The sequence below is a fragment of the Ranitomeya variabilis genome, chromosome 5 (genome assembly GCF_051348905.1).
Source record: "Ranitomeya variabilis isolate aRanVar5 chromosome 5, aRanVar5.hap1, whole genome shotgun sequence".
Classification (NCBI taxonomy): Eukaryota; Metazoa; Chordata; class Amphibia; order Anura; family Dendrobatidae; genus Ranitomeya; species Ranitomeya variabilis.
The window spans coordinates 489,715,710-489,730,114 of record NC_135236.1 but is presented as its reverse complement, the minus strand read 5'-3'; the positions used below and the strand labels follow the sequence as shown (position 1 = coordinate 489,730,114).

The window sequence follows — 14,405 nt, the reverse complement described above, 5'->3', positions numbered from 1 at the left end:
GGACGGTGCCATACACAAAGGGAGGGGGGACACCTTCCTAAGGACGCTGTGGGAAAACAAACTTTGTTCCCCACCATGGACTGTAGGTGTGACCTGGAGGGCTGTGAGCTAGGTACCTCTCAAGAGACAGGACTCTCGTGCATTGTAATAAAGGGACTTTTACCTCCCTGCGAGGAGTATACATTGCATATATTAAAATTTTGGGGAAAATGGTCAGGGACAACCATTGTTAACGGGAGGGGGAATGTAAGGGGGTACAGAAATTATTCCACACTCTATCCCCCTTAAAATAGAGGATTATGAAGCGCCCCCACTGCCGCAGGGCCGAGGGGTACCCGGTACCGGGCCTCTGAGTCTCTGCTCTGGGGTTGTCACGGTGGCTAGACCCGGTCCGTGACCCTGCTGAGGGGCGTCCAATGAAAAGTGGTGGTAAATGGTGGTGATGTTGCGGTGCAGTGTAGGTCGTAGTAAATAACGAGGACACCAGGTTGCAGTCTCTTTACCTCTTTACTGAAGGTTTTAGAGTCCTCAGTCCAGAGCGCTGTCAACAGGGCTGTCAGAGACCGGCCGGTCCAAAGGCACATCAGGAGTTCCCTTTACAGGTGGGAATCAGTGTCTACCTTCTAGCGCTGGGTGTTGTAGTTCTTCCCTGCTGAGCTCCCGGGATAGTCCTCACAACTGATTCTGCCTGTCTCTGATGTTCGTTCTCTCCGTCCCCCAGGTGATATGGTAGGACGCACCCGTATGACGGGGTAGGCCTGGAGTTCTTCCGGGACCCTAGAGTCGCCCCTCTCCCACAGCTGCCTCCGTTGTCTGCTTAGGTGATTTGTGTGAGACAGCCAACCTATAATTGGCTGTCCGGCCGTGGTTTGCAGTAGTACTTAGAGTCTCTTACTTGCTCGGCGTTCCGGCCACCGACTATTTGTGCCTCAGAAGGATGTTGCCTCAGTCTAACAGCACGACTCCTTCTGGTCCTAATTCCTCTTTACTGTATTCCCGTTGTTCACTGGTTAGTTCTGCTCTTAGGAGTCTGCCAGGATCCCATCCCTGACAGGTCCTCTCACTAGCTCTTCCCAGTTACTTCTCTCCCTGTCTTCCTGTCCAACCCCCAGTTTTACCAGAGTGTGAGGAGTGGCCTACTAGATAGAACCACCCCCCCTGGTGGCCGGAGTGTGAAGTGTAGTGTGAGTGTTACCTGGTCAGAGAAACTCCTTTAGTGCAATCAGACGTAACATCACTCCCCTTAGTGGCAGAGCGACATTACTGCAACGACCAGGACTCTGGGGCGCTGCACTCCCCCCCGGTTAAATCCAGTACTCCCGGACTGGGAAAACAAGAACAACATTACATGTTAACAGAAAACACACAAAATTTTGAAATATCATAAACAATTAAACATAGCAGTGCTTCCCTTTATGGGAGGTGAGGACTCTTGAACGTTGCGAAAGTTAGGTCATGCACAGTTTATGACTCTCAGTTCAGTGGTTGAAACAGCGGGGACCCCGGGTAAACAAAGGGGTCCCCTTTTAGAAGTTTTTGGAGCAATTTACCGTCCATTACTCTATTGTCCATTTTAAAACCTGTAACAAAAGATATATTCACAAACATTTTCAACTAAATAACAGCCCTTATTAGTATCTCTAAGTTTTGTAGCGGAGGGGAATTTGATTCTGAGTGCTGCGTGTGGACCTTCGCAGCACAGGGGTTGCTACTGGCCTAACAGGGCCCACTATACTTGCTACCCCTGGTGTAGTGTACTGCCTTCTAGCTACACTTTCAGTGAGTCTGGGTAGCACTGGCAGGCTGAAGCTCTCAGGGCTGCTGCTGCTGGCAACAGTAGGTACGGCAGGCTCACCGATAGCAAAGGGAGGATTTGCCGGTTCAACGGTTGGCATGGCATCTTCAGGTAGGGCTTGTTGAGGTTGCGGGGCCGGATGATCTGGTACCACCATTGTTTCTGGTGGGTCCGGCTGTTGAAACGTTAGAACAGGTACCACGATGGCCTGATTTATCTGAGTCCAGGACTGGGGAAAATCACCAAGGACGGTATGGATCATCTTCTCCTTTTCCACCGGCGGGGAGATTCCTGGGGCCGTGTCCCTCTCTCTCAACTTATCGGGGCAGACCTTAAGGTGATCCCTGGATACCGCTGTCGAGGTCTCCCCTCTGTCCTTGCTGATGAGACAGACCTTCGTGTTGTCGAAATCGGATGGCAGGATGGTATACGGTTCTGCTTCCCATTGGTCATCGAGCTTGTGTAGTCTCCTCTTTCGTTTAAGTACTTGCTCACCAGGTGACAGGGGAATCGCAGGAGCGTGCTGGTTGTAGTCCCTTTCTTGTTTTTGCCTAGCCTGGGCGAGACTTCTTTCCACGCACTCCTGTACTTTGCGGTACCTTCGCTGCCTTTCTGCATCCCAATCTGCATCCGGCGAGGTATCTTCGGGGACTAGGACCCCCATGTCCAGATCAACGGGTAACTGGCTAGGCCTTCCCCTCATTAGGTACGCTGGAGTACAGTTGGTGGAATTTACTGGGATGTGATTGTAGATATCCACCAAGTCAGGCAACTTTGTCGGCCACAGGTTCCGTTCCTCTACGGGCAAGGTCTTCAATAAGTCGATCACCACCTGGTTCATCTTTTCGCACATCCCATTGGTTTGAGGATGGTACAGCGTGGTTCGGATCTTCTTACACCCGTACAGTTGGCAGAACTCTTGGAACACTTCTGCTTCGAATGCTGGTCCCTGATCAGTCAGTACCTTCTCCGGGTAGCCATGGGGTCTACAAAAGTACTCCTGGAAGGCCTTGGCGGCAGTCCTGGCCGTTAGATCCTTGACAGGTACAACCACCAGAAATCTGGAGTAGTGATCTACGATGGTAAGAGCGTAGATATAGCCGGACCGGCTAGGTGTCAACTTCACATGATCCAGCGCGACCAGTTCGAGCGGCCGTTTGGTGATGATAGGCTGCAGGGGAGCCCGTTGGCTGCCACGGTCCTTCCTGCGCAGGCTACATGGACCGCACTCCCGACACCACTTCTCAATGGCTCTCTTCATGCCAATCCAATAGAACCTCCCTCGGAGTAGCCTCTCTAGCTTCCTCCATCCGAAGTGTCCGGCTCCATCGTGGTAGGCTCCCAGAACCATGGGCGCATCTCGCCTTGGCACCACTATCTGCCACACCAATTCATGAGTACGTGGGTCGATGCTCCTCCTGCACAGCTTGCCATCATGGATAAACAGTTTGCTTCTCCCCTTCCACAGCTGTTGGGTTTCCTGTGGATCATCTGGGCCGGGATGCAACCCTGCCTGCGTCAAGAGCTCTTTCACCCGACGGACCGCGGGGTCACCATCCTGAGTTTCCGCCCATCCGTGATGGGGCAGGGGATTCAGCGTGGCATCCGGTTGGTTCCTGTGCCTGTTCTTCACATGATGAGAGTTCTGAGTGGCTTTGGGGCGATGGAATGCAGGCAGCTCCACCTCTTCAAGTGCCTCCGGGTCTTCTCCCGTTTCTGGCAAATTGGGCATTCGGGACAAGGCATCGGCATTGGCATTCTTGTGTCCTGCCCGGTACTTGATGGTGAAATCGTAGTTGGACAGCCGGGCCATCCACCGCTGTTCCAAGGCCCCGAGTTTGGCAGTATCCAGATGCGTTAGCGGATTGTTATCCGTGAAGACGGTGAATTTCGCGGAGGCCAGGTAGTGTTTGAACCTCTCTGTCACTGCCCAGACGATGGCAAGGAATTCCAGCTTAAAGGAACTGTAGTTATCAGGGTTTCTTTCCGTGGGACGGAGTTTCCTGCTGGCGTAAGCGATCACCCTTTCTTTGCCTTTCTGGACCTGGGACCGCACGGCTCCTAATCCCTCATTGCTGGCATCTGTGTACAGCACAAACGGTTGGTCGTATTCGGGGTAAGCCAGTACCTCTTCTCCCGTCAGTGCCGACTTCAAACAAGTGAAGGATCCCTCCAGCTCCTCGTTCCAATCAAAGGGGGTGTTCCTCCCCTTGGTCCTCTTTGGTTGGCCCACCAACAGGTTTTGCAAGGGTGCGGCCTTCTTGGTAAAGTCCTTAATGAACCTCCGGTAATAGCCTACCAGCCCGAGGAACTGCCGGACTTCGTGAAGGTCACTGGGCTTTGGCCAGTCCTTGATCACCGTGACCTTGTCGGGGTCTGGGGCCACTCCTTCAGCGCTCACCACATGGCCCAGGTACTGCACTTTAGGTTTCAGCAGATGACACTTGGACGGTTTCACCTTTAAGCCAAAGTTGGACAGGGCTTCAAACACCTCGGCCAGGTGATTCAGATGGTCTTCGTAGGTCTTAGAGAAGACAATGACATCATCCAAATACAGCAGCACGGTTTCGAAGTTCATGTGTCCCAGGCAACACTCCATCATCCTCTGGAACGTCCCGGGAGCATTGCACAATCCGAAGGGCATGTAATTGAATTCGCAGAGACCCATTGGTGTCGTGAAGGCCGTCTTCTCTTTGTCCGCCTCCGCTACAGGAACCTGCCAGTACCCACTGGTGAGATCTAAGGTAGAGAAATAGTTAGCAGATTTTAAGGCAGCCAGAGACTCCTCTATCCTGGGCAGTGGGTATGCGTCCTTATGTGTAATGCGATTCAACTGCCTGTAATCAACACACATTCTCATTGTACCATCTTTCTTTTTAACAAGGACTAACGGAGCTGCCCAGGGGCTACAGCTGTCTCTCACCACCCCAGCCTCCTTCATTTCCCGCAACATGTCCTTGGCACACTGGTAATGAGCTGGGGGTACAGGGCGATATCTCTCTTTTATGGGTCGGTGATCTCCCGTGGGGATATGGTGTTGGATCCCTTTCACCTGCCCAAAATCTAAGGGGTGTTTGCTGAATACCTGCTCGTACTCGTGTACCACCCTGTAGGCCCCCTGCTTTTGATGGGATGGGGTAGAGTCAGTGCCCACATGCAATTCCCGACACCAGTCTTTCGAGTGCTCTGCAGAACCGTTGTCCTCCGCCACGTTTGACGGGACCAAGGGTTCAGGTGTCTGTATCACACTATTATTAACAGTGAACAATTTGGCAAGCGTGGCATACTTGGTGAGGTGAACCTCTTCCTCCCCACAATTGAGGACACGCACGGGCACTCTCCCCTGGCGAACGTCGACCACCCCCCGGGCTGTCAGAATAGTAGGCCTATTGTCTGAATATACGGGTTCTACCAAGGCCTGGTAGTCCTTTCCCCTGAGGCCTATGGCTGCCCGACACCATATTAACATTTCACTCCTGGGGGGTATCGCGATGGGGTTTGAATCACTCACAGTGACACGACCAATCTCACCACCAGTCAGCTCTACCTGCTGTCTCTGCATCAGAGCTCTGATTTCCTTCTGCAGGGCACGTTGTTCACTGTGGCCAGCGGTTTCTGCCACCTGTTGCAATAAAACAATAACTTCTGGAAGACAATTTTCTATAACATTAGTACCAAGAGTCATCATGGGATTACATTCTCGACGGTCAATATCAACAATCACAATCCCTTGGGCTTTCAATTCCACCCGCCCCACCTTGATGGTGACCTCCTTATACCCCACTTGTGGCAACGGCTGACCATTACTGGCTATTATGGTGAAATCATCGTCAGGGCCACGAGTAATATCGGTATCCTCCCAATACCGTCTATAAAGCACGTAAGGTATAGTTGTCACCTGAGAACCGGTGTCCAGTAAAGCGTTCAAGGGGATTCCATCAACCACTACAGGGAGAACTGGTCGTCCTCCAATGTACTTGGTTCTCCAATGCTGCGGGCCTGACCGTCCTACTCCTGGGGGTTGGCCCTTTGCCCCAGGGGTTGCTCGTTTAAAGGACAGTACCTTGCAAGGTGGCCCACGTGGTGACAGCGGCGGCAGATGGGTCGACCGTCCTGGTGGAAGCGATCGTCGTTCCGGCCTCTGGTCGGTGGAGTCCTCCTCTGTCGCATCCAAGGGACATCCTCTGGTCTGGAGGCCAACTGGATCTTCTCCTTGGGGGCCTCCTGTAGGGACTGCACCGTCCGGGCCAGGGCAGCAACGTTCTTGGTTAGCTCCTGCATCTGGAGGCGAAGTCCTGCAGGGGAGTCGTCCTCTAGGCTCTGGGCATCGGTCTCGGCGGCGACTGGGGCATCCGACGCCACCTCCTGGTGGTATGTGAGAGCGGGGCGCCGGGGAGGTGCTGCACGGCTGGGTTGTCGCTCCTGCAATGCCTGGATAGCTTTATCTTTGAATTGCGCAAAAGTCAAGTCTGGATTTTGCATGGCCAGGAAGTGCAATTGGCCCCGCTGGTGACTGCACAGGAGCCCCTCAATGAACCGCTCCTTCAGGAGTTTATCCTCATCCTGCATGCTGCCGGGGTCACTCTGCTTAATGGCCCGCATCGCCTCCTGGAGATTAAGGGCATAGTCCTGTAAGCTATCCTGCGGTCTCTGTCTGCATCCATAGAAAGTCAGTTTAATTTCTGTAGCAGTGCGAGTATAGAAGGTGGCTTTAAGCTTTGCAAAAATCTGCTGTGCAGTTCCCTTATCCTCGGCGGGCCAGGACTTCAATTCTCTCAGAGCCGCCCCAAAGAGTTGGCCGGTTATCATATGAACCTTCTGAGGCTCGGTCAGGGGATAGAACTCGAGCAGGCTGCAGATCCCTTCTTTAAAGTCAGTGAATGTATGCGACTCCCTGGAGTATCGCGGGAGCCAGGCCGCTCCGGGCAGGTACGGCATAGAGAAGGGCATTATGGCCTTTGTGGTAGCGGCAGTGTCCGACTGACTGCTGGGGGCAGCGGGTTCTGCGGCAACCGGTGGTGGTATTAGGGCCACGGCTTCGCCCGCTGCGGGGCCCGGAGGTGCCCCTGCGTCCCCGGTTGCAGCCTCCTCCTCCGCTCCTCCCGACTCGGACATGGCTGGCCCTTCCTCCACTAACCTGCTGGAGATCGGGGTTCCTCTTCCGGGATCAGCACGTTACCGCGCTTTCTCGTTCCGCGCTTCTTTTGGCCGGTTCCGCCCACGAAGCTGTGGCTCCTCCCTCCGCACACTGCGATGGCGAATCGTGGCAGGAACTCTTGGCGGCAATTGTCGACGCACAGTCTTTGCAATAAGTTACAGTCCAAGCACAATAAATCACAGTTCCAAGGCACACATGACCTGATTCTTCAGGCTTAAGTAGATCCTGTTCGTGACGCCAAAATGAAGCGCCCCCACTGCCGCAAGGCCGAGGGGTACCCGGTACCGGGCCTCTGAGTCTCTGCTCTGGGGTTGTCACGGTGGCTAGACCCGGTCCGTGACCCTGCTGAGGGGCGTCCAATGAAAAGTGGTGGTAAATGGTGGTGATGTTGCGGTGCAGTGTAGGTCGTAGTAAATAACGAGGACACCAGGTTGCAGTCTCTTTACCTCTTTACTGAAGGTTTTAGAGTCCTCAGTCCAGAGCGCTGTCAACAGGGCTGTCAGAGACCGGCCGGTCCAAAGGCACATCAGGAGTTCCCTTTACAGGTGGGAATCAGTGTCTACCTTCTAGCGCTGGGTGTTGTAGTTCTTCCTGCTGAGCTCCCGGGATAGTCCTCACAACTGATTCTGCCTGTCTCTGATGTTCGTTCTCTCCGTCCCCCAGGTGATATGGTAGGACGCACCCGTATGACGGGGTAGGCCTGGAGTTCTTCCGGGACCCTAGAGTCGCCCCTCTCCCACAGCTGCCTCCGTTGTCTGCTTAGGTGATTTGTGTGAGACAGCCAACCTATAATTGGCTGTCCGGCCGTGGTTTGCAGTAGTACTTAGAGTCTCTTACTTGCTCGGCGTTCCGGCCACCGACTATTTGCGCCTCAGAAGGATGTTGCCTCGGTCTAACAGCACGACTCCTTCTGGTCCTAATTCCTCTTTACTGTATTCCCGTTGTTCACTGGTTAGTTCTGCTCTTAGGAGACTGCCAGGATCCCATCCCTGACAGGTCCTCTCACTAGCTCTTCCCAGTTACTTCTCTCCCTGTCTTCCTGTCCAACCCCCAGTTTTACCAGAGTGTGAGGAGTGGCCTACTAGATAGAACCACCCCCCCTGGTGGCCGGAGTGTGAAGTGTAGTGTGAGTGTTACCTGGTCAGAGAAACTCCTTTAGTTCAATCAGACGTAACATCACTCCCCTTAGTGGCAGAGCGACATTACTGCAACGACCAGGACTCTGGGGCGCTGCACTTACATTTATTTGTAGTGTATATGTCATGTTGTTATGTATTGCATCTGTAAGGAAAGATAGGGTCAGCGTAGTACCCCGGATCGGACACTAGATGGGGCACAATCATGTACATAGTTATTTAGGAGAAGAAAGCTGTGATTAAGGGGAAAAGACTTCCTGATATTAGACTGAAGGGCCCTGGTGCCCATGTAGGGCAGACAGCTCCGCAATGTTGAAGCAAGTACCCAGCCATCCTTAGTCTGGATGAAGAGACGTGCAGCTGAAGCAGTCTGTTGTCAGCAGTTTGAACAGAAGTAAGAGAAAAGTACAGGAAATGCAGGTCGCTCATTATGTGGCAGATCGTCGCATGGGCTGATGCCCTCAGATCCGGGGCAAAAGGACGAGGAAACACCCAAGCTTAGTGAGTCAGGACAAGGAGGATGCTGCATTACCGCAAGATGCGGTACGACCTGGGAACGTACTGAGGGATGCAGAAAGGAACGCAGGGAAAGCTGGGAAAGTGAACTGCATGCAACTATGTGCTGATGCTGTAACTGGGAAAGATGTGCTGTGAACGAAGAAAAGTAAAGTGTTACATTATTATAAGTTTGAAATGAACCCTGTCTTTTCATATACACCAAGGCCGGCAGCCAAACTCCAACCAGTCTGATGGGATACTGTTGGGACAGAGGGTATGCTGCAGGGAAGACATTATATTCATGTGACGGGGACCAGGGCATGCTAACACACATGCTCTCGGCCATTACTACCTCCCTGGCACTGCTTCACACTAAATTAGAATATCATTAAAAAGTTAATTTATTTCAGTTCTTCAATACAAAAAGTGAAACTCATATATTATATAGAGTTAATACAAATAGAGCGATCTAGTAGAGCTTATCTCAGTAAATTAGAATAATTGAGTCTCAACACTCAGTGACCCCACTCTATAACTTTACGCGCTCTTCTCTTATGGCTGAGTTTGTGTGATTCTCAAACATTTCTACTTCCCTTCCACTTTTCAATAATACCATTGAGTTGAGTTGGAATATTTAGGAGGGAAAGAAATTTCAGGGCTTGGTAGCGTCCCATTACATTACCATGTTGGTATACGTGAAGTTTTCAAAAAGACTCTTCGCTTCACAATTGTTTTGTTAAGGTAGACTGCATGGCCAGAGCCTGGATTGTATATATTTGGGGCATTGGAACTGAATGAAAAACCTGAATTCAATGATCTAGCACATGCGATAAAAATTGGTATCAAAACTGATGTTTCTCACTGACTGTCTTCCTGGCTCATTCAGACATTTGTGCAGATTGGTCTGAGATTGGACTGCAAAGCACAGACTGGCTGTGGCTCTTTCGACCCGAGTGTGACAGCCTAATAGAAATATATGAATGTAACACTTGGGTCTGGAGATCTGTGGCTAGTCCATACATTAGCGTTCTGTGCTCGGATCAATTGCCACGGACATCTGAAATAGACTTTAGGAAGGACTGATTTTACTGTTTTTTATCGCTGAAGATGTTTAAAGGGAACCTATCACCCCGTTTTTTAAAAATTAGATAAAAATAGTGTGAAATAGGGGCAGAGCTGGGCTTTACATTACTGCCTTTTTGGTGCCTTTACACCCCCGTTAGGCTGCCGAAATACCTTTGTGAAGTGGCCGTTTTGTCCTGTCACTCAAGTTGGTCAGGTCGGATGGGCGTGGTCACAGCGCTGTTTCTCCCCCAGATCAGGCTCATCATTACGTTGGTGGCGTAGTGGTGTGCGCATGTCCAAAGAGAAGATCCACTGCCCAGGAGATTCAAAACAGCGCGGTCTTCGCTATTCGCCGTTTACCGGTGGGCGCGGCCACCTTTCCTGTGGCCGCGCGTGCGCAGATGGAGCGCTCTGCTGCCCGGGGCTTCAGGAAAATGGCCGCCGCGATCTCCATCTGCTCACGCGCGGAATCCCGCGGCCATTTTCCTGAAGCCCCGGGCAGCAGAGCGCTCCATCTGCGCACGCGCGGCCACAGGAAAGATGGCCGCGCCCACCGGTAAACGGCGAATAGCGAAGACCGCGCTGTTTTGAATCTCCTGGCCAGTGGATCTTCTCTTTGGACATGCGCACACCACTACGCCACCAACGTAATGATGAGCCTGATCTGGGGGAGAAACAGCGCTGTGACCACGCCCATCCGACCTGACCAACTTGAGTGACAGCAGAAAACGGCCACTTCACAAAGGTATTTCGGCAGCCTAACGGGGGTGTAAAGGCACCAAAAAGGCCCTAATGTAAAGCCCAGCTCTGCCCCTATTTCACACTACTTTTATCTAATCTTGAAAAAACGGGGTGATAGGTTCCCTTTAAATAAAAGAATTTTTTACTGAAAAAGGTTTCCTGTGCTGGAAGTCTTCTATTTCTATTTGCACACATGTGGTGGTAAGCCACTATCAGCGACTGATCTCTCAGGTATAGTTTGGTGAGCAAAGTTAAACTTTAGTTGAACTTGGCTGCTGGAATGTAGACTGACCAGAAATCTTTAAACTACAAGATAAGCATTTAATATTATTTCTATATTACTAGGTCGAAAATGGATCATTTTTTAATTCCCGCTTCTTTAAGTATCAATTTTTTTTCTTAACTCTGCCATATAGTTCCAGGCCTTTAGATTTAGGGCTAATTTCTGCTTTTTTTCCAAGGGACATTACTCAGAGGGTAATAATGCAGAGCAGCTTAAAGACATCCCCACAGAGACACCTGTGAGCAATGCCCCCCTGTAAAAACCATAAAAACTAGCACTACATAAAAAAACTTATCTCTGGAACTGTATGCAAACAGCACAAGAATGGCATCTGTGTGCTGTCCATTTTTAACACTGGAAAGTATTAAAGAAGCATTGTAATTCATTTTTCTTTATCAATCGTGAAAAACACTGATGACACACTGATGGTAGAAACACACATATGGATATTACACTGATGACACACTGATCCAAAACACTGATGACACCGGTACCATCTTTTAAAGTAAATGTTTAAACACAGACATGTGAATGAGGCATAAGTGATGTTTTCTGTTGCCTAATGCTGGGTGCGTCATATAGCCAGAAGTGTCTCTATAGTCTGTAAAATATGGCAATTTCTTTTCATTCAAAAGCCCATCCTTGAAACTGTAATTAGATTAATTAGCAAATGTATGAAAGCATTTGAATCTGAAAAGATCGGAAGCGCAAACTCCGGGATATTATTATGCAAATAGCAACGGATGTTTCACAAAGAATAAACGCACATACTCAGATTTAGCAAAAAAACTAAAATAATGTCAGCTCCAGGTAGTCAGCTGGAAGATAGATCAGATTGCTTAATGTGCTCTATAGATGTACTATCAGGGCAATCAAGTCAGTCCACTGTGTCAATATTAATTATATACTATACCAGCGATTGGAGCAGGACAGCGTGGACAGTTCATTAACAGAACATCTTCTCTTGGCATTACTTAATACTTACCACTATTTCTAATTTTCTCTTCAAGGATGTCTGTGTGACCATCAAGGAGCTTCTTGTTGAAAAGTTCAGCTGAGCGGAGGAACATTGCTTCAACTGCAGAGCCTTTTAGCAAAGCAATCTGATCTTCATGATCTAAAGTTTGAAAACCTAAAGAAAATACAAACTCAAGAATCAAGCTTTTTTCCAATCTAACAGGGCTGTTCCAACAAACTTTTGCTTTATGTCCTATTTGTGTCTGGAACATCAGACTAGCTGCAAAGTTTGTGTCCTATTAGTGTATGCCTAATCTTTCATGTGTTGGATGGTCGTCAATTTATTTTATAAGGAAGCTTGGAATACTGCCAGGGACGGATGTATTATTGGTGCAACTTGTGCAGCTGCCCAGGAGCCCAATAAGTAAGGGGGCCCATGTTTACCTCCAAAGCAGTTGCACTTTTACATTTTTAGGAGCTCTTGGGCTGCAAAGGGCCCCTATATTGTTCTTGATGGTCATTTCTGTCTGTGTCCACCAGTGAATTCTGGATTTATCTTTCAGCAACTATTTGAAAGAAAATTAGTGGCAGCACCCTGGTACAAATATTGGTGAGCTGCTGTGACAGCTCACATGTTTCCATCTGATAAGCAGATCACAAAGATTTCAGTCGGATAAATCACATGACACTTGTTTGTCAGGTAACTAGTGTGATATCACCTTGGTTACCAACCGTCCATAAATCTATGGAAAAAACAAATTTATATCCCTTCACTAGTGTCCAGCAGAAAAAAAACAGGGCTGGAGCCGTCCTAGCTGTGGGGTATTCATGAAAATGGCACCGGGAGGTGGCATATGCGCAGAATAAGATCTTGGCTCAATGATGAGCGTATGCGCCACCTCCACTGCCATTGTTTTGAAGAAAAGGTCGATCTGAGCATGTACCGGCGTCATTTTCATGAACACCGCCACCAGCTGAATCTGCGAGAGCACCGCCCACAGCTAGGACAGCACCAGCCCAAAGTTTAAATGACGATGATAATAAACACAACAGAAGCAGCAGGGAGGGCCATGACTGAGCCCTCTGAGGCGAAGACCCTACCCACAGTTCCGCCAACAAATCCCGCCTCGAAGTACAAAGCACTGAGGAAACCGAAATTTATCATGATGATTTAATGAAAACCAGGCTGCAGATTTTTACACTAAAGGTATGCATTAAAAAAGTATGATAGTGCCATTCTTCCTATATCTTTAGTTTAACATGTATATTCCTGGTGACAGGTTCCCTTTAATTAGTTAAGCCTAAATTTGAATACCTGGAATCTTTTTTGTAAACTCTACTAAGATCTGGACATGACTTGTAGCCATAGTTGTTAGGAAGACAAAGTTGTCATCAGTACTCAGGTTGTCCTACAAGAAAACAGAACATTATTTATACTGAGAATCAGACAGTGTGGTAACATTTGGTTGCAATAGATTTTAAGCTTTGAAAACCTTGAAATGTGATTTCTTTGAGGTCAGTTTATCTGTAGATCACACTATGATTGCAGATCTTATCATGAACTGACATTCATGCCTAAATGACACATTTATAGTGTTCCTACCCTAAGTACACCATGTCTGATATTCATCGGGAATATGAACTTATCTTTGATCATTATCTTTGTGACCTTCATAAAAATGTTACGACACACCCTGAAAAGCACAAGGCACATGGAATTGTGGAATTTAGGAGGTGTGATTATATATTTTATATATATTTATTCTAGCGTTGCCATTGGGTTCTAAAGCTCTTTCTGGTTGCTCAACATTACCATAATTGCAAAAAAATGTGGTATAATGTTCTATATGAAAAGATGCAATGAAAATGAAGGTAAAGTCAGAAATGATAGCTTTATACTCATGCCAGGATTATCAAACGCATCAAGAATCATCACTAAACTTCAAGGCAATAAATAGTGGTTATCAATCACCTGAATCTAAGCACTGGATGATATCTTCATGATATCATTCCAAGCCTTTTATTGGTTATGGAAATATCTTAAAGATTTCTAATGATAAAATCTTAGTTAAAAAATAAATAAATACTTTTCTTTACACAATTTAAAAGCAGAAGATTAAAAGTAGAAGATGATTTCTTTACATAAGCAGTATAGACTAACACGGCATTCTATAGTAAAAGTGTTGTTGGTGCTCAAGTCAGGTATCCAACCCGTCAAAATATAATAATAAACTTGGCACTCAGTATTTGAACAAAAAAGAGCTTCCTTTTATTTGTGCATGCAGACAAAAATGGTTATGAACGTTTTCGGTCCGTCACAGGACCTTCATCAGAACGTTCTTTAACGTGAACTGGATGTGAAGGGGTGCTCTGTAAGCGGTCATGAGAGTCCAAATTATAGGGACCTGCTGTAGCGGGTATGTACTGTAGACCAGCTGGGCATCATAAGTCAAGGACAGTGCAAGAGGTAAAGGCAAAACTATTGCAAAAAGAACCACGCTCTGTCCCAGTGTGCAAGTGCGCCGTGCAGCAGGGAGGAACGGCGCACTCGCACACTCGCACACTGGGACACAGCGCAGTTCTTTTTGCAATAGTTTTGCCTTTACCTCTTGCGCTGTCCTTGACTTATGATGCCCAGCTGGTCTACAGTACATACCCGCTACAGCACGTCCCTATAATTTGGACGCTCATGACCGCTTACAGAGCACCCCTTCACATCCAGTTCACGTTAAAGAATGTTCTGATGAAGGTCCTGTGACGGACCGAAAATGT

The 14,405-nt window shown here is 48.6% G+C and overlaps 1 protein-coding gene across 3 annotated transcripts in view; it reads right to left on the bottom strand.

Moving 5' to 3' along the window:
• NR1H4 (nuclear receptor subfamily 1 group H member 4) overlaps positions 1 to 14,405 on the bottom strand; it is a 329,336-nt gene that overhangs the window by 60,278 nt on the left and 254,653 nt on the right. For all 3 annotated transcript variants that reach the window (XM_077265582.1, XM_077265583.1, XM_077265584.1), the window contains 2 exons: positions 12,949 to 13,042; positions 11,662 to 11,808 (listed from right to left, as the gene is read on the bottom strand). In XM_077265582.1, coding sequence (XP_077121697.1) covers positions 11,662 to 11,808; positions 12,949 to 13,042 — 241 coding nt within the window. The remainder of the gene's footprint in view (positions 1 to 11,661; positions 11,809 to 12,948; positions 13,043 to 14,405) is intronic.